Source organism: Calidris pugnax, unplaced genomic scaffold (genome assembly GCF_001431845.1).
Source record: "Calidris pugnax isolate Ruff unplaced genomic scaffold, ASM143184v1 scaffold352, whole genome shotgun sequence".
NCBI lineage: Eukaryota > Metazoa > Chordata > Aves > Charadriiformes > Scolopacidae > Calidris > Calidris pugnax.
Window position 1 is genome coordinate 404946 of NW_015091110.1, and position 20655 is coordinate 425600.

At 44.3% G+C, this 20655-nt stretch overlaps 1 protein-coding gene across 2 annotated transcripts in view; it reads left to right on the forward strand.

The window, feature by feature from the left end:
• Nucleotides 1-803: 803 nt before the first annotated feature.
• Nucleotides 804-20655, forward strand: part of ARHGAP22 (Rho GTPase activating protein 22) — a 133971-nt gene continuing 114119 nt past the window's right edge. For both annotated transcript variants that reach the window (XM_014958050.1, XM_014958051.1), the window contains exons 1-2: nucleotides 804-908; nucleotides 14184-14383. In XM_014958050.1, the coding sequence (XP_014813536.1) occupies nucleotides 875-908; nucleotides 14184-14383 (234 nt within the window). In that variant the 5' untranslated portion in view covers nucleotides 804-874. The remainder of the gene's footprint in view (nucleotides 909-14183; nucleotides 14384-20655) is intronic.

Genomic DNA, 20655 nt, shown 5'->3' on the forward strand with positions numbered 1-20655 from the left:
AGGACGTGTAAATTACTCAAATTTGATTTTCATCTAAGTATCTATATGTAGTTTATAGATACTATTTAATAGCATTTCATCAAATGTTTGTCCTTTCCTCTCTCCATTACTGATCGCAGACTTTGCATCCATCTGTCCTCCACCCAGGGAGGGGTGAGGAGTCCAAATAAAAACGATGGGTGCTAGAAAGGGGTGATGCCATTCCCCTGTGCCCATCCTGCCACAGGCTGTCAGTGCAGACGAGAGAATTTTTCCTTCCTGGCAGGGAGCAGCGGGTAGTTTCTCAGCTCCTCGGGAGGGATGGGGAGCTCAGCAGGGAGCCCTGCCCGCCGCTGCCCCCTGCGCACCCGGATTTCTTCTAAGGCACAACCTTAGCAGATGCACAAACCTTCTCGGCGTGTGCTTTGTGCCCTGTTTTTTCCCCCCTCCCCTCCTGGCTGGGGCTCGGAGAGGAGATTTCGGCTCCTGATCTGCTCCTTGTCGAGCCAAGGCGTCTGTTGAGCGCGACCGGAGGAAGATGCAGCGGGGGAGTGCGGGATCCGCGCCGCTCCCTGAAAGAGGCTTATTAATAACACCGAGGCACGGCCAATTAGCAGAAGGAGCCGGGTCCAGCCCTCGTGTCTGCGCGCTAGTGATTTATCGACGGTAATTACCGGGGGCACTTAATGCCTAGTTTGGATGGGAATTAATTCGAGGCCGGATAAATAATGCATTAGGGTTTATTTAGCCCCACGTGAAGCGTCGCCCCCGGAGCCGGAGCTGGAAGCGGAGGGAGAAGCGGCGCTGGAGCGGCGGGCGCGGCGATGAGCGGGGCGGCGGCCGGTACCGGCACCGGGCGCTGAGGCTGCGGGCAGCGGAGCGCCCCGCCGGGAGCATGCTGAGCCCCAAGATCAGGCAGGCCAGGAGAGGTGAGTGTGCCTGCCCCTCCGCATCGCCTTGCGGCCGAGGGGACCCTCTGCCGACACGGGGAAACTTCCCGGCGGTGGCGGAGACCCCCCCCGCTCCCTCACACCCCCCGAGCTGCCGGCCCTGGGGAGGGCAGGGGGAGCCAGCGGCGCTTGCAAAGGTTCGGGGAGGATGAGGAGGAGGAGGAGGGGACCTGTGCTTGGGTTCGTCTGCAATGTCAGGGCTGAGCAGCAGGGATAACTCAAAATTTGTACTCCGTCCTGGGACCCGGTGGAGCCTTTGCGCCCCTGCGGTGGTTGCCGAGGTTGTGTTTCTACCGCTGAAATCGATTGTCACAGCTGGAGGCAGTTGTGACAAGTTTACCTGCAGCATCTTGGAGAAGGAGTCTGCTGTTGCACGTTATCCCTCCAGGGCTGGAAGCAGGAGGTGGGGCAAGTCGTTCTGTGTGAGCTTGTGGACAAGACAAAGGAAGGAAAAAACCTGTCCTGGGTTTGCAACAGCTGCTTTGAGCAGTGGTTCAGCCCTGCGAGGTGTAGTGAGCAGTGTCAGGAATGCCATCAGCTGGGGCTGGGCACAGCTGGTGTCTCCACGCCAGCTCTCCTGGAAGAGATGCTCTGGCAGGGGATGTATTGTGTGATCTCCTGCTGCAGCACCAGCTCCTCGGCTGACATGGCATTTGTTGAGCATCGTTGCCTAATGGCAGTCTCAGAGGTATATCTTCCCACCCATCGGAAACAGGGGCCAGATTAATGTCATTTAGGAGCAAAAGCAGATGCAGTCAGAAGAGTATGTAAAGATTAGGTTTTCCTTCAGCCGTGCCAGCATTAGAAAATAGGAAAGTGTCACTGTTTTTAGCTGTTGTGATTCTGAGACAGGTACTTCCAGCCAAACGTCACTTTGCATCATATATATGAAAGCAGTATTACATGCTGAACAGTCTTCAAAATACGAATAGCCCATTAAATAGCTGTTAGTGCCTTGGAAGGAAGAAGTTTCCTGCCATTTGGAGGTGTCAGGATCAGAAACATACAGCCTCAGCTACAGTAAAATCATATGTACTGATTTTTTAAGTTACACAGTTTTCCAGAAGTTCAGCAAGTCTTTCATAGGTGCTGTCTCTTTGCCATCCCCTTTCTAAGGGGTGTCAGATCTCCTTCCAGTCTTTGATATATTTGTTATCCAGCATTCCTGTGGGCTGTTATAGCTCTGATGAGACAAGCTAAATGATGTGACTAGGGTGGGACAGGAAGTCTGTGTCAGAGCAAGGAACACAGGCTTTCACAACTGCGAGCCTGCCATTCTTCTGGTTTCTTCAATTCATCTGGAAGAGACTAAGTTGTATATTAATATATATTGAAGTTTAGTTACGGGACAGGTATTATTCTAGATCCTTGTGGGCTAGTGATGCTTAGGAGACAAGCTGTAGTGTGCCTTTGTGATTCAATTTCAATTTATAGCGGTGTATGTCACAGAAACACAGAATGCTGTGGGGTTGGAAGGGACCTCTGGAGATCAAAGCAAAGCACTGGTAGCTTCTTACGAAGGGTACCAAGTTGGACCTAATCCTGCAAGGTTCTTCTGTAGCTCTTGCTCACAGGAGCTGTAAATAGGCAGTGCTGAAGATGCTGAATGCCACCTGATGGTAAGTGTGAGACTGAACTGCACGTGAAATGGTAGTTCATGCTCCCTGGACTCTCAGCTGGGGTTGCTATTGAAGGTTCAGTGGTGGGCAAGCAAAGCATTGAGAAGGCTGCAAGAACCTGTTGCTGACAGTGAGCATCAATGAGGGCAGGAGATCTGTCACAAGCTGCTGTGTGAGTTTGGCTGCCTTCTGGGAGTAGTGGCTGATAGCTCTGCCATTGAGGACTGAGCCGTGTCAGGGAGGCAGTGGGATTTCTCTGAGCAGGCAGAATGAAGAGAAGGGCCAGGGAAGGATACTCTGGGTACAGCCTGTAGTTTCCCTTCAGTGTGATAGGAGGCAGCAGTAAAGCTGAACCTAGGGATGGTCATGGGGTAGATTCCTTGCAGTTGAATTACTCAAACCACCTTTTTGCATGTCCAGCTCTTTGCTTCAGGCTCCCTGCATCTGTGCAAATAGGAATGCTTCATCTGCTCCCCTTGTTCTTCCAAATCTCTGCTGAGAATGTACTTCCAAACCTTTATTTGTGGTATCTGATGCTGTCATTTTTGTTTGACTTGTGGACGGTCCTTAAGAAAGCCCCTGGGTTTAAAGACATTCAGGCTTTTGACAGCGCTGAGTCTGGACTCGGGCCTGGCAGCTGAGGTGCAGTTCTTAATCTCTGTGAAAGGTACGGTGGAGAACAGAGATAATTTGCTTTACTAGAGGTAACTGTCAAGTGTAATGCAGTCCTTGCCGTTCTATCGGCGAGTTTGCATCTGTAACTCAGAAATGTACGTTCAGAAGTACATTATGTTTCCATAAGACTTAGGAAGGTGTAAAATTTCACAGATTGAACATTTTAATGTGCATAAATGGGCCTTCTGGAAAATCATTCATCCTGGCTGGGCCTGACTGGATTTTGCATTATTTTTTTTCATCTGCACTGTTTTACATACAGCAATTGGCAGAGTCCAGGATTCTGAAATAAGTGACTGCAATGGAAAATATCTATTTTCACATCCTTTCTATGTGATGGGGCATAGAAATACCACCTTCCAGAGTAGAGGCAAGTTCCAGCGTGGAGAGCAGGGAGAGCAGTTTTTAGACTACATCCTTCAGTCTCAAGGAATGTTTCGTTGTCTTTAAGAAGTGAAAAAAATGAAGCAAAGCATTTGCTCCTTGGTTTGAGAAGTCTCCAATGGGTGATACCTGCCCAGTTGCATTTAAATATGCTGGGAAATGGAAGTTGGACTGACTACAGGGTAATGCAGTTGGTTTGTAGTAAGTGGTGTGATGGGATTGCCCTCTATAGCAAGAGCATTTGCCTGCTGACAGGATTCTTTATGCTATTCCTGTCTTCAGCACAGGCTGTCTCAGCTCTATAGGTATGAAGAATAAATCTTCTCTCCTTACAGGGACTCTGTACTTACGGGCATCCGACATTATGGAATTGTCTGCACTTTGCTGACCTGTTGCTTCTGTCTGCAGCTTGCTCATACCTGTGTTACAATATGTTGAAAACTTTCTTCACGGTCGTAATAATTAAACTTTTGTTTGTTTGTTTGTTTAATTAAAACTTAGAGCCTGGAATAAATGATGGGAGACATTTTGGCTAGCTGGCCTGCTGCAGACGAACTGGTTTTACCTCAGGTATCCTTCTGCCTGGCTGTAGTAGAACAGAGTAATTTCTCAGAGAATGAAAAAAAAGATGGAGGTACTTGTCATAATTCACTTTTAATGAAAAGTGGGCTTTAGCATGCTTGAAACGTTTCTAAGGATGTGTATAGTAATGCTGCCAGGAGGGACTTTAGAGGGTAATGTACTATTTTAGCCCTCTGGGAGTGTGCACATTTACAATGTAAGCTTCATGTGCTTGCAGCGAGGACAGCTAGGTTTTAATATTCAATGCCTTTGCGATGGTGTCATTGTATTTTTAATGAAAGTACTGTGTCTTTGATTACAGGAGCATGAATACCCTGTATTTAAACTGCTTTCTTATGGCAGTAAGGATACGTGATTGTATGATTTCTTAATCAATCTCTGTCATAATAATTTTTGAGCTGTCTGGGTAAATCCACCCAGATTTGAAAGCAGAAAAGGAGTGTCAAAATATATTTGACTTCTTTAAACTCGAAGAAAAATGGTTGCAGGACAGAGTAAAGATAACTGTTATCTGTACACCTAGGGAAAACCGTCACATAGTGCTCAACAGAAATACATGTTTTGAAAAACAATGACCAACTGACCATCCAAAAGACACATATTGGCCATCCTCTAAGAGCACATCTTATATTCAAGTCAGTCAAAAAGCTAAGGGATGTAGAATGTACTGGCTTGTCAGGGATGTGGAAGCAACTAGATATTTGAGGAAGTTGAAGAGAAAACACTATACAAGTTTGAGGAACATGTAGAGGAACTGAGGTTTGAGATCAGAAGTTGTATTTTCCTCTGGCATTAGGGCCAAACTGGTGGCATCTTCGCCCTCAGCTCCCACTGGCTACACCCTCCTTTCAGGGAGTTGGAGAGAGTGAGAAGGTCTCCCCTCAGCCTCCTTTTCTCCAGGCTCAACACCCCCAGCTCCCTCAGCTGCTCCTCACAAGACTTGTGCTCCAGACCCCTCACCAGCTCCATTGCCCTTCTCTGGACCTGCTCCAGCACCTCAATGTCCCTCCTGTAGTGAGGGACCCAAAGCTGGACACAGCCCTCGAGGTGGGGGCTCACCAATGCCCAGTACAGGGGGTCGGTCACTGCCCCAGTCCTGCTGGCCACACTGTTCCTGACACAGGCCAGGATGCTGTTGGCCTTCTTGGCCACACTGCTGTCTCATATTCTGCTGGCTGTCCACCAACACCCCTAGGCCCTTTTCTACCAGGCAGCTCCAGCCACTCTGCCCCAGGCCTGGAGTGCTGCAGGGGGTTGGTGTGACCCAAGGGCAGGACCTGGCACTTGGCCTTGGTGAACCTTGTTACACACAGCTATCCTGGAGCATGTGGGACGCCAGCACCTTGGCACCTCCAGCTTCCCAGAAAAATAATAACACCCATCTTCCTATTCCTGGAACCAAAGTAAACAGCCCTGGAGCTGTGAACTCCTCCAAACACTTCCCTTGGCCCCCAAGAGCCCACCAACATTGCTGGGAGCATGCCAGCCCCCGCGACAGGGAGCAATCAGCAGGATTAGCTGCAGCTGGCATGGCAGAGCCACCATTAACGAGGAGCCCAGCTGTGAGGGGGAGGTTCACTACCTTCCTTCTTTAACTGAGTGATTCTTTGAGGCAGGAGAGGCGGTTTCAGGAGCTGTGTGCTAGAAAGGTATGTGAGTAAAAGGCTTGGATAAAGTGCTGGTAAATATGATTTGTTTATGGTTCTCAGTTTGTGAGCTGGTGGAGGAAGGAGTCTGTGAGGTGCAGGGGAGGAAGAGGTGGCCCTGCATGTGGTGTGGGTCTGGGTTTCATCTTTCTGCTTTAGAGGAAAGTGCAGTAAAGCTGCTGGGTTGAGTTTAAAATCCTAAGGCAATGGTAGAGGGGCTGTGGAGGGAGGTGTTGCATCTGGAGCTGGTGCACTGTTGGATTAACTGCCCTGAAGGCAGTGGGAAGAAATGGGCCCAGATTAGAGGGTAAAGTGCAGGGGAGAAGTGAAGAAAGAGGGAGCTGGATGTCCCTTCTCCCCATGTGCAGCCCTAAGGAGGTGAATGAAAGAGGGAGTTTCTTTTGCTCCTTGGTCCCAGGTCACCTTCCTGGCCCTGTGCTGCTTTGGTGCAGGGGTGTGAGGTGGTGAGCTTCATTAGCAGTTGTGGGCTACAATTACTTTGTCTCTGTTGTCCTGGTTCAGTGGCCATGCGTGTACACAGAAGGGGTCAAGAAAGTGATATTTGTGGGATTCCTCCAGAGAGAGGTTCACATTCCCACTCTTGCTTTGTGGTGTGCCCCGTGAAGAAGGGCCCACACTGTTCAAAGGTGTGTAGTCATCTCATCTCTGTAGAGATGCCCCTCTTTTTCCACATAGGATCTATGGTGTGTGCAGAAGTAAGTGCTGCTTTTGGCAATAGCAGTTTTCTGCCCCTGCCTGAAGGTTCAGGCAGGAAATCACTCTCCTTAGGAAAAGCCCTGAGAAGTTTGCAGGAGGGCAGGAGCTTATTAAGCACAGGCAATCTGAATTTGAGATAATGAGCCGTGGCCTCATGTCCTGGGGAGGGGAAGGGGCCTTGAGGAAGAGCAGTAATTCGGCTCTAAGCGTAGCTGGACTGCTGGGGAGAGAACTTGTGGGGAGGGAATTAAATATTAAAAAATGAAAAAGCCAGAGGCTCTCTAATTACTTGTAAAACACCCACTGAGTGAGTACAGGGTGAGACTGGCAGGGCTGTGAAGAGCACAGTGGAAGCACTAACAAATGCTAGAACCTCTCTCCTGAGAGGAGTCACCTGCTACTTTTAGTGCCTGTATAAATGTATTCCTCTTCATTGCAAGGTTACTATCAGAATGACTTTTTTTTCCTTGCTGGCTTTGCCTTTACATTCACAGTAGCTGAGAGGCAAGCACAGCAGCGTAAACAGCTTAATTTGTGTTCTGTAGCTCCTTACATTATGGGCAGAGGTGGTTTAAGGCAACAATAAAGGCAGTTGCACGCTTTTGGGAAGGGGAAACCCCTTGATGAGGCTGCAGTATCATCTGTCTGGTGAGCTGGAAGAGGAAAGGATCTATGCCTACACTCTGCCTGGGTCCACATGTGTTTAAACTATTTAAAACTAATATGGGGGAGGAAAGCTGCTGCTGACAGCCCTTCTGATGGGTGTTCCTTCCACAGAGCTTTACTGTGTCCCCCTTGCATTATAGTAAATTGGTCTTTAGGAAGAGCTAAAGAGAAGAGATACTAGGGTTTTGCTGTGGTTGAAAAAAGTTACTTTTAATATCCTTCCTCTTAAATGCAGGTGTTTAAGAGTTATTTATGCTTCAATAAGATAGTCATCCTGTGAACTGGTAGTGAAATCTAAAGAACAAACCTATGGTATAAGGAGCTAAATGACAAGGAAACTGTATATATTAGTTCTATCTGCTTGTACCATTAGTACCATGTGCTTGGCGTGGCACAGGTATTAGTATTTCTTATAAACACCTGGGTGACTGGAGGGTTTGACTGGTTTGGGCTGTTATGCTTCTGTGGACTTATGTTTGTGCACAGAACTGAGCTGAAGAGCTGCAGCCTTGACCAGGACCCTACAGTACTTGGTGCTGCATGAGCTCAGGGCGTCCCAGCTCCAGTCTGCATGTTACCATGGTCAGCATTTTTTTGTTTGCTCCACAGTCCAGGATGGCTGGGAAGGCTATTGAAAACCAAGTCTTAAAGCCATGCCTGTAGGGAGGATTACAAGAGGCTTTTTTTGCTGATTGCAGGAGGGGATATAAGGTATTCATTCAGTTTTCCTTCTGTGACCCGATTTGACTCACTAAAATAGCAGGGAGAAGAAAAACTGAGATAATTTTCTGCCATAGCAGTGAGTTACTGCTCTTATAAAATGGTCTCACCTTGTCAGAGAAGTGTGGGAAGGCAAGGCTGGGTGTATCAGCAGAAGGAAGAGCAGTGTGGGTGTCAGGGGAAGGGAGTCAGGCTTCCCTCTCCTGGCAGCAGTGGGCTGTAGCTCAGCGTGGTTGCCCATGGAAATTCAGAGATGCCTTGGCAGGTAGGCAGCTCTAACCAACCAGCTGGAGAAAATGTAAAGCTTTCAAGAGATTCTGCCAAGGTTCAGTGGGAGTGGAGAGCTGGGGCTTGTGTTTGCTAGATAGTTTTGTAGTCCATTGGGTGTAAGAAGTGGACATGCTTTATAGAGACACACCAAGTGGCTACGACCTGAGTGCTAATATCTCTGCTGAATAATCTGCAGTGGATCCAGTTGGGAACTATCAGAGGATGGTGCAGATAAAGGGACCTGAAAATTAAAGTACAGTCTTTTGCTGGGAGCAGGTTTCTGTACTTGGGCTGCCTGTCAACATGGTCTACAACTCTGATATTGCAATAACAAAGGACACAGCAGGTTGAGCTGGGGGCTCTGATCCGCTGGTTTCAGAGTCAGTTGGACAATAAGGTTACACAACTGCTTCTTATGTAATGCGTGTATAGCTTTTCTTGGAAAAAATTATGGGTTTCCAGACTTTCATTTTTCCTTTCATTTTTTTCAGCAATATCTGATGGGTGGCCATCCTTTCGTATTTTTATTTTGGCTGAAAGAAAACCAAGTCAAGGAAAGGCAGTACAACACAACACATCATCTTGGTCTGTAAAATGTTCTGAACAGACAGGTGTAGCTTTATTGAATGGAAGTAATGGAGCACAACCTGCTCTTATGGTAGTGTTTCTGAATGTGGTAAGTGTCCTCCAGGTCACAAAACGTGAGCAGGCAGGTGGTTCTGTACAGATTGCTGCTCTCTTTGGCTTGAGGGAGCTAAGAACCCTTGCCAGTCACTTGTAACTGATATCCTTCTCGTTGCCTAAATGCATCTCATCACCAGCCACTTCAAACATTCTGTCTTTAATTTCTTTGCTTATTGTGTTTCAAGATGCTAAATTCTCAGATTGTGTGGAGGAAGTGGTTTGCTTTCATTTGAGCTCGCTGGCTGTGGTATCTTAGCAATCAAATCCAAACGCAAACACAGATGTGTAACGGACACAGAAAACAAATCTAAACCAAGTATTTTATTTCCTACAGTGTGGTGAAAAGAAATGCAGTATCTCTTTCTAAAGCAAATGACTCTTGTGTTTTCAGTACATCCATTTTTTCAGGCAAAGTTTGAATTAAATAAAACAACTGAGAATATTGTTTATAGAATGCAAAACCACTTCCCGTTGTGGCTAGTACTTTAAACAAAGATTATATCAGAAATAATGCACATTGTCACAATGTCACTTGATTGAAGAAACACTAGAGCAAAGTGCCTTCGCTGTAGGACAGTTTGTCAGCCAGAATCAATGATAATGGCTATATTGATTTAAGCTAACTGCCTATGAAATTTCAAAAGATTACAACTTTAATTGATATTGAATTGCATTGACTTGATTGATTTCCATGTCCCTGACTTAAGTAGGTACTTATTGATTGCTCAGATCTGTAGTGGTGGTCAGGGCTGGGAGCAAAAGAGACCGTATAACGTTGCCAGGCAGGATTGAGCTCAGGAAGCAGGGATGGTGTGGATAGGGAAGGGAAGAAGTTGTCTCTTTTATGTACGTGCTTACGGTGGAAAATAAATGAGATGAGAACACAGGAATGTGTACACTGCTTGGAGGCAGGTCAGAGTTGCAGAGAAACTCTTGTGCAAGTGCTTGGTGCTCGGTTAATGGGGCAAGGAGGAGAAATGGATGGAGAGTAATTTTGGCAGGGCTGAGCTGGGATGGGGACAAGGATTGCTATCGCTGTGAGGAATGGCAGTGTGGCGCCATCCCATTTGGTTCATCTGCTCCTTAGGATGATCTCTGAGTTTACTGTTAAATACATTGCGACCAAGTGTGGGGTTTTGGAGGGGAGTTATTTAGCGGAGCTCAGGTGTTTTCACAATGGGCACTGATCATCATCCCACTGCTTTTGCTTGTATTCCTCCTCCCATCTCCATCTAGACAGGAGAACTTTCATATGCTAGTGCCACTACCAGTCATAGGAGTATTTTCAAGGTCCACAGTTCTGATTCCTGCCTTCTAATGATTTGGCATCTCAAAAAAAACCAGGCTGTGCTCATTGTTAGTGCCTCCTACGGGGCAGCAAAGATAGGGGTCTGCCTGGTCCTGCATGCTGTGATTGCCTTGTTTCCCTGCTCCTGAGCGGGAACGTCCTGTCGTTGGCACTTCAGTTCTGCTGCACTGTGCAGATGAATCTTATACCTTTTTCCAAGGAGAGCTTGAAATCCTTTCTACATTGATTTCTGTTTAGAACTTCTGTGTATGGCTGAATCAATAATCAATTAATGAAAATGTGAAGAGCAGAACCAAACTGTGTGGTGGTAATTGAAAAGGCATTACTGGGTCAGAACTCTGGAGCATGCAAAGTATTTGCTGAGTTGTTGTGAGTCTGATTTATTGATTTGTTTTCTTCTTTATGCTCTGCTGATTCCATAATTCTGTTAAATAGTTGAGCACTTGGAATATATATCTACCATTAAGAATTAGGGGCTTGATGTACTGGATCAGATTATCAAAGCAGATATTTTGATCCCGGTAGTATGAGGTACCTGCTGCTTTAAAGCCGGTGGTGCTCATCCGTAAAAGCTTTCTTCTGACCTCTATGCAATTATTGCATTCTGTGAAGCATGCAGTATAAACATCAATGCTGTTAATAGCCATAAATAATTCCTCCTCCTAAAAATGCTGTTGACTTACAGATGAGGTTGCTAAGTATCTCCCTAATGAAATTAACTATTACAGTCACGATTAGAAACTCGAAGGAGATGGAAAGCTAAGACAGCATGAAGAATTAGCAACTGTAGCTATTGACTAAGACAGGGTACTGTTTAAAATAAAAACATGAAGATATACATTCCCTTCACTATAATTAATAATTACTAGGTAAAGCTGTACAAATAACAACAGAGGGTGTGTGAGGGGAAATATGAGATAACATGCATTGGGTTATTCCTAAACTAGATGTTTGATGTCTTTTGTGAGGTCTGTGTCAATAGAGATGCTAAAATAAAGGTAGTAGGTTTCCAGTTAAATCTAATTTCTTTTTTGGGGAGGGCTGTGGAGGTGAAGTAGAAGAGGGTTTATATACCTATATGCAAGTCAGGAAAACTGGAAACTGCTGGGAGTTGCACGCTTAATCTGGAGAGTGCTGAGGTGCTTCTGTATGTGCTTACTGAGGTATGGATCTTTGAAATTATTAGGCTAATTGTTTAGGTTAATAGCCAAGATGTTGCCTTAGAAACATTATAGTTCCACGTGGCAAAGCAAATAATTGGAATATTTGCTCTTGTATTAATATATGTTGTAACATGAACGTGGAAAGGAATCTGGGACAGTCTGAACCAGATCATGGTTTGATCCTTGCTGCAGAACTTGGCCTGCGATGAGGCAGAGGTGGTTGCTTCAACTAAATTCTTATGGGCCTCTGCAACAGAGATTTAAATGTGAAAAGTCTGTTTTCTTATTCCATGTTTATGAAATAAGATCCTCCATCTCTTGGCAGTGATGGGGGGTGCAAGAGGAGACCAAGTTGTTCTGGTATTTTTTGTAATCACTGCTAGAGGGCGCTGTGTGGCCAGGAAGGGATGTATTAAGGCGTGAGGATCTTAGTTTTGTGGTGAAAAGTGATTCTTTATATTTTTTGCTGGATGAAAATGCCTGTCTGCGATAGCTCAGCCTACAGTGTGTAAACGTAGAGAATAAACACGGACACATCAAAGCCTGATTGAAAGTGAATACTTTATTATTTTTTTTAAATTGTTTTGGCTATATAAAAGTAATCAGAATTGAGGAGTGCTGAGTTACTCGAGTGAATCTGAAGTTTGCTGGTAAATTTCACTAATGTAGGACTAGTGTTGTATATGAGCTCAGGTTAAATTCAGTAAGATATTTTTAAGCCAAAAATAAGGGAAGTGCAATTCTGAAAAAGCTATGGCACTGCATAAGCGCTTTTTAAAAAATTTCAACTTTTTAGATAAATTTTAAAGTGAAATTAAAACCAAAATAAAAACAATTTCTTACAGAAGGAAATAGTTTTAGGTTGAAACCTAATTTCTCTTGATGGAGGCACAAGGCAAAACCTGTTATTTGTGGGTTTGTTGAGAGCAGCAGAATTTTCCTTGGCAGTTCAGAGAAATGGGAAAAATGAATCCCTTCTGCCCATTGGACAGGGCTTTCACTGAGTCTGAATTTTAAGATTAACAAAGTGATGCCACCTTCTGCCTGCAAAACTGGGAAGTTGTCAGAGGCCAGACTGGTTACAGGAGAGGTGGGTGGGTTTTTAATTGAGGGTGGGGGAGGATGACGACTGTATATGATATTATAGAAGTGGAAATTGCTGTCACTGAGGCTTTTTGGTAATGGGTGATGTGGTACCATTCTGATCTGCCCTCTGCTGACGGAAGCATTCAGCTTGTAAAAGTGCTGTTTTTATCCTTCTTTACAAAGCAGAAACTGATGGTCTGACGGCCAGGGCACGGGGAAGGTCAACGCAGATTTTATCACAGGCACCGATGTGATTTCCCTCACTGGGTTACACTGAGAATGCTTTCCAAAGATTTGACCTCAGTCTCTTGTCTGCCTCTCCTATGGCAGTTTGCTTCATGGAGAGAAGAAATATGATCAAGCTTAATGTTGCTATTGTGATTTTTTTTTTTTCTTTTAAATATTTTTCTTATTTTTCCCAAATCATGGCCCTCACTTAATTTTTCTTTGGCATATGCTGTCAGTTCTGTCACTGTGTGGTGTGGCACCAGGGCAGAAACCAGAGTGAGGTGGTCACATCAAGGCCATATGCTTTAATTGTCTGAACCCAAAAGAGGCAAAATTAGACAGTACTAAGAGGCAGAAGGTTGTCTTTGTTGTGACACGCTGAATTAGCTGTGGTGTGTCAGGGGTGCCTGAATAAGAAGCTTGCTGGGTTTTAGCCACAGCAATTTACAGTGTTAATATAAGACCTCAGTGATGTAGATTTACTGGTACTGGCCTGTAAACTGCAGCCCTCTTTTAAGTGGGCAATTATAAATTGTGCTTTAAGTTAGTTGGATGTAGAAAGTGGGAAGGACCAGGATCATGTTAGCATTAATGAAGGAAAATGGTATGAGATATTAAATAGCTGTCATTATAAGGTACTTCATAAATCCAAAGGCAGCAGAGGTGGAAAGGACCTATGAGGTTATCTAACCTGTACATTCTAGAGGGCTGGCTGCTGCCTGCAATATATAATCATTATCTGCTACTCCAGACCTGCTTTAAATGCCCCAAGCTTCAGGACTCTTACTTGCAGGCATGTGGGAGGAGAAGAGGAAGGAAAGGTTTCCTTATTCTGAAACCTTTTCTGAGATTTACATGTTTTTTTCTCTAGGTTGTCTTTTTTTTTTTTTTTTTAATTTCTATTGTGTTTTTCTACTTCAGTGTCAGAAAACCCTGAAGAGTGAGGTGACTTTAATCGTTCTGGCTAGCTACATTATCTATAGGTTATTATTCTCTTTTTGAATTTTTCTCAGTTTTTAGTCTCTTTTTTCTTTTCCTTATTTTCTTTCCTGTGGCATCTGGTTTCACTGTCCAGTCACCCCAGTAGTGGTCATGTGTGGAATGACAATATTTTCTTATACTCCTCCTTTTCTGTCCCCCCTCACCACACTTACACATCCTCACTGGGTCAATATCCCTTAATAGAGAGTAATATCATTATTCCCATGTAGAGCAGGAAGGCAGTAATGACTCTTCACAAAAAAGGGTAGCATTAAGCAGTGGAGCCTTGATGGAGGTACCATGGCAGGTAGAAGGTTGCTAGACTGAGCAGTACCAAAAAGTTGATGTTTGTCTTGTCTTTGACTCTCGTGAGCTTGAACGTACACCCTGAAAAACAAGTACCTGCTCAAAGCAGCCATTTAATGGTCTGTCCGTGTCTGAGAGATATGGAACAGTAATTTAGTCTCTCTGTGTGTTCTTATCCTTATTTCTTTGTTTCATTTACTCTGTAATTGCTTTTTCAGCCCGGTCAAAGAGTTTGGTGATGGGTGAACAGATTGGGCCTCCTTCCAGACCTTCTTCTCCAAACCCTCAAGAACGCGTGCTGAAGTGTGGCTGGCTGAAGAAACAAAGGAGCATTATGAAGAACTGGCAGCAGCGGTGGTTTGTGCTACGTGGGGACCAGCTCTTCTATTACAAGGATGAAGAGGAAACTAAACCTCAGGTATGACTGGAGAACTGTAGGGCATGTTGGTGGTGACTTCTGTGTGGGTCATAGTTACAGCTATTATCGACAACTCTTTCCAGTTGCTTTTCTTCAGCCAAAACCATAAATGCTTAAGGAGATTCAAAGGCAAGAGACGTTGCAGGGAGGGAGACTTAGTTACTACCAAGGCAAGTGGTAGAGCTTGGGAGAAGGTTTGCAGGTGTCTATTTACACACTAGGGCATGCTGAGCTCCAAATCTTAGTATGGTCATCGATGAGACTGAAGTTTGACAGGAAGAGCTGTGGAGTTCCAGGTTACAGAGGCAGGAGTAAAAAACCTTGCTTAATCAACTGGGACTCATTATCTCCCAAATAATCCAGTATTAAGAAGAGAGGTGAGCCAGCTGCTTAGGGCCAGTGTGTGTGGGTAGAGTATGTAGGTTTTATTACATGCCAACATGTGGGACTTGAGAATGGGCTGTACTATGTGTTTTAGCATGTTTTATGTACACCTGGGAGTTACTGCTTTTCTATGCAAATTTTGAGGAGAAGGAATTTACGCAAGGCTTTGTACTGTGTCTGGAAGGAGGAGTGTGCATCTGACAGCAAAAACTGATTTAGCAGACCAGGGAACAGTGTGACCTTCTACAACAGGGAAAAAATGAAACTGTATGAAGTTTGCCTTTATTAAATCTTTTAGACTTTATAGAGCATGAATGAAAGAGAAGAATAACTTTCCTGGTGCAAACCACTGGTTCAGTCTTGCTGTGCAGTGGTATAGGACAGTGTCATAGAACTGTCCCAAAGTAGACCATGGAAAGGAAACAGGCAGAGGAGAGGGATAGAATCAAAATGTTTAGGAGCTTGCAAGGAGAGAAAAGGTCAGGTGGTGGTTAGAAAACTTAATAACAAACACTAAATGATAATTGAATAAATTGAACCACAGTAGGGCTACTTAAAATGGTATTGGTTTGTCCATGGGACAGCAAAGGTGTGTGAGAAACCTTCCCGAAGCACATTTATTTTTGCAAAAGACTTAGGAGAGTCTCATTAATTATGTGCCAAGTAGCTTTAGGGCAGTTTGCTGGTGATAAAGGGTAATAGATGGTTACCGCCCTTGGGGACATGACATATTTAACTTGCAACTTTTCTAGTGGTGAATATTTTAAACATTTTTTAATAAAGTGAATGTTGCACATGTCTCTCTTAAGCTAAGTATTAAGCAATGAAATTTTAGACTGACTTCTTGCTGCTTCACATACCTTTTGTGTGTGCGTGTTGCTGGTCTAGTACCAATTCCTTACAATTTAATTTGTTTCTCTGAAACAAGTTATAATGAGAGGACAGCACTCCTGCACATAGGGTGAGGAGACTGCAGTTGTCAGTCTGGACCAGCACTAAATTCAGCATGATTTTCTCCTTCTCTCACCCTTGTATATCTACATCACTTAGTATGGGGGTGTGTTACGCCATAGGGTGGGACAAAGCTTACAGCTGAGATGAAGGATCTCTTATTCAGGTTCTTCAATAAGCCTGTAAAATATTCTTGCAGCGTTTGAGCTGAGGGCTTTCCTCATTGCTGTAGTCTATTATGCAGGATATTTCATGTAGTCATTGTTTTGACTGTCAGGCCTCTAACCAGAGTCATTGAACAGAGGGAAGATAATTGAATAAGCCAGACAATGTCCCTGTTCTGCTGCCTCCTGATGAGTCAGTACAGGCATTACAGAGTGACAGACAGCCTGGGTAATATCATCACCATCCACACACTCATTAGAGCCTGTTATTAAACTGCTTGATACAGCTGCGTGCTTAACTCTTGCACATAAATTTCACTGTAGAGTGAGAAGGGAAATGTATTTTCCCTTGTGAACCTGGCACACGCATAGTAGAGGCAGGAGCATGTTGGCTGCATCTTATGTCTTGCACTTATCTAATCAGGGATTTGGTCCATCGTTACGGACATCCCTGCTGTGTAAAGGCTACAGAGACTTGAACTCAAGGGTATAACCCGTTGTTGCTTAGGAGTCCACAAGAAACAGCTGGATTTGGCACATTTAAGACAAGCACTTTATCCTTCTGTACAGTGCATGGGGAGAGCTGGGCACTTCTGAACTGTCAGTGAACGTGATGAGGAAGCAGTTGCCTCAGGTAGTTGTGTTGGCAGGAGTTTCTTTAACCCTGTCCCTTTCTGGGGACAGGGTTGCCGTACCTTTATCACTGGAGGGGAAGCCTTTTCGTACAGGATGACATAGGACCATATCCTGACTATTCCTGTATCGGTTCCAAACAGCATCTGACTTCAGCTGGGACTGTCTGCATCCCAGAGGTGAGAGGTGCTTTTGGAACACGTAGATAGCTATTGCTTGGGATTCTCTGGAATGAAGGAACAAAGGTACAGGCATGCCCACATGGCTTTGGAAGACAGCTGTGACCCTGACAGGTCTATGTTGCAGGCCATGTATATATTTTCATCTGTTGATATTACTTCCTAAGTTCTTTCAGCTCTAAAGATACTCATGCTTCTCTTAAATCTTTTTGTTTTAAATATTAATTATGATCTGCAAGTTTGTTGGTACAGGCATCCCATATGGCTTCGGAAGACAGCTGTGACCCTGACAGGTCTATGTTGCAGGCCATGTATATATTTTCATCTGTTGATATTACTTCCTAATTTCCTTCAGCTCTAAAGATACTCATACTGCTTTTAAATCTTTCTGGTTTAAATATTAATTATGATCTGCAAGTTTGTGTGCAAAAACTAAATCAATAACTTCACTGAAAATCCCATTGATCTGCTGCCTACTTGATTATTTATATGGACTCCGGAACAGGGTCATATTCTTGATTGTTTATCTGACCAAGTCAGGTGAGATTTATGCCATAATACTTCAAAAGAGAATCTTAAACAACAACTTTTTGTTTATGGATGTTTCATTGCCTATTCTTATGAAAACCAGGACCTTAGAAGGAATTGTAGACATTTTTTCCTTTAAATTAATGCTGAAAAGGTGGAGCTGTATCTAACGATAGGAGAATGGCATAGGCTTATGGGAGTGACGAGGAGTTATTCTGTGGTCTTAATGGATGGAGTACTGCTGAAGGAGTGTGTGTTTGTGTGCTGTATCACACAGTTGCAGTCACACAGTCCACTCCATCAGACTGACTCCTGTGCCAAAGGGTAGAGGATGAACTCGCAGCTATTCCCTTTCTTAAGCATTTTCTCAGGTATCCCCATGAGGAAAGGGGGAAGGAGGGAGTGACCTGCAAAGAGCTTTTGATGCTCCTACTGACTGTCAATATATATGTGGGGTTTCAAAGTAGCTTTGGGTTTGTTTCTATTCCCAGGGTAGGAGGTAACATGCAGCCCTCCCTGATTTCCAGGGGAACAGAAGCCACTCTGCAGCTAATTCATTAATCTCTCTTTCAGTATTGACTTGGTATGATGAAAGGCTTCAGTGCCTCTGCAGGGGGCTTGAATTTTGCAACTCTAGAAAACAGTCAAATTTTTTAGAACATGTTCTGGCCACTGGATTCTGAAGATGATGTTGTATATGATACTTTTCTGTGTCTTTTTGGAATAATTTGTGATGCATTTGCAATTTTGTCATGTAGCCTTTGCAGTGTTTTCCTGTTACCTTTGGAATGCCTTCAATGTGTCTTCTAATTTCAGGGAACCTCAAAGTCAAAATGTAAGATGACAGGAGCAGTTGGGAAGGGTGCTGAAAGTTTATCCTATCCTGTTATCCTGTTTATCCTTCATTTTAAAACTCATAACCATTCTAGATAAACCACTCAGTATGGACTTTGATAAGTAGCCTTAAGTACCCTCCTACATAATGTCCTTTTTTTTTTGTCATTTTGTGCTCAGATTGTGGTCTGAGACATGAGAATGTGAAATAACAATTGACTTAGTTGAACTGTGGGGGTCTGTCCTTAGCCTGCTTTAAATATGAGTTAATTAGACTTCCATCTCTTTCACTGAGACTAAGGCTAAGTCTGGCCATGGGTTAGCTTGGGCTGTTTGATCCTTAGAACTCGGGGTTGGAGATAATTCACTGGTATAAAGCTGGTGTAGAAATTTTGCTCCGTGTTCAGCTAAAATCAAGATGTTCATGTAGTTGGTTGATCATCCTTGGCCTGGGATTCAGAATTGCATACCTCAGGGCAGATTTGAGCCCCGTTATTCCCTCCCCCCTCTGTCTTGTAAGCATTGTAATGGTGACTAAAGTGCTGTGTTAACGGTAATGGTGTGAGAATTAGGATAGTCCTGGCACCAGTTGTGTTTCTTGAGGGACTGGTCAAGAAAAGGAAACTTCCCACTCATGCTTCATGTTAAAGCTTTTCTTTTCCAAACCCTGGCTCCACAGAACCTGGTACATGGCAGGGCTATCTCAATTGGTCTTGTTAGGGAGGACAACAGTAATACTTTTAAGGTAGAACACTGCTCTCTTTTAGATTCTCCCTCAAAGTACCAGGCTCTTGAAAGGGTGCAAGGTGATGGTATCATCAAAAACTGGATTTGAACCTCCAGCTTTCTGGAAGTCTTACAGACCTCTTGCCTGCCCCTTGAGCTGCTCAGCCATCCCAGGCTCCCAAAGCCTGAGGAAGGGAGGAGTAACTTACTCATGAATTGAAGTTTATTTCTGGGGCGTGCTTTGACATATATCAAGTTAGACCTTGGGGGATTTAAACTCATTTAATCCATCATTAATTTACTTCCCAAGCAAGATGGCTAATGCAGTCTGAGCGGATGGTGGACAAGGACACATCAATCTGGTTAAATTTAGTAATATCTTTCTGCCAGTGACAGCAACTGTCAGTATTAATGCATCTGCCTCTCTGAGATGAATTGGGGTTTTTTCTACCTTTTCAGCTCTGTTTATTTAGAGATCTCCATAGTGTCCCAGGCATGTTGGACAGCTGTGAGCTGGATACTCCATCACCCTCTGGAGAAGCGTTATGTCCCCTAAAAGGGCTGGTTATACAAGATAGAAGAGCTCAGTGCAACTTTTGATACGTGCAGAGAGAAATGCCCAGGAAGCTGATCTGAAGGTCTTTGCTATATACACACCTGTGACCTAAAGAATCCTTTCCAGAGATGGGCATTCGGTGCAGGCTTTTCTTGTTCTTTGTAGGTAGAGTGAGCATCCCTCAGTTTTCCTTTCTGAAAAATCATTCTTCTGATTCTGCTATTTCCCTGCTCTTCCTCCAGTTGTTATGCTGCCAGCTCTGCTTGCTGCAACTTCATTGCCCAGCTGAATGAGGTGCACACCAGTAGCTGTACTGGTGCACAGTCCCCATTGCCAGTGTGGAAGTCCTGCATTCCTTCCGCTGTCCTGTGGCTCTAATGCATCTGCCTCTCTGAGATGAATTGGGTTTTTTCTACCTTTTCAGCTCTGTTTATTTAGAGATCTCCATAGTGTCCCAGGCATGTTGGACAGCTGTGAGCTGGATACTCCATCACCCTCTGGAGAAGCGTTATGTCCCCTAAAAGGGCTGGTTATACAAGATAGAAGAGCTCAGTGCAACTCGTGACATGTGCGGAGAGAAATGCACAGGAAGCTGATCTGAAGGTCTTTGCTATGTACACACCTGTGACCTAAAGAATCCTTTCCAGAGATGGGCATTCGGTGCAGGCTTTTCTTGTTCTTTGTAGGTAGAGTGAGCATCCCTCAGTTTTCCTTTCTGAAAAATCATTCTTCTGATTCTGCTATTTCCCTGCTCTTCCTCCAGTTGTTATGCTGCCAGCTCTGCTTGCTGCAACTTCATTGCCCAGCTGAATGAGGTGCACACCAGTAGCTGTACTGGTGCACAGTCCCCATTGCCAGTGTGGAAGTCCTGCATTCCTTCCGCTGTCCTGTGGCTCTGGTTGGTTGATTGATTGTGTTTTAAATGAGCTCTGCTATGTAGTTATCCTTCCCTTCTGGTTAAAATGAAAAAAAGAAACAAGCAACTTCAATGAGAACTGTCTCTATAGAATATATATAAAATCAAATCTTATTTTCTGCTGGCTTTTAGGCACTACCCATTTTGAGCCTGGCTGGTTTGCTTACAGGGCTTCTTAAGAGAGGGCTTAAACCTTAAGGAGGGAGAGAGAGTGAGTTACTGCCTCTTTAACAACTTTTCTTTCTGCAAAATGTAAATTGGTCCTCAAAGGAGAGCAGCTGTTCACATTTAAGTGGATTACATCTTCTGACAGAAAACAGCTATTCCAGCTTTCAAACCATATCTGAAGCTTTGAAAATCTGATCAGCTGGGATCAACTGATATCCTATTAGTTCTTATTG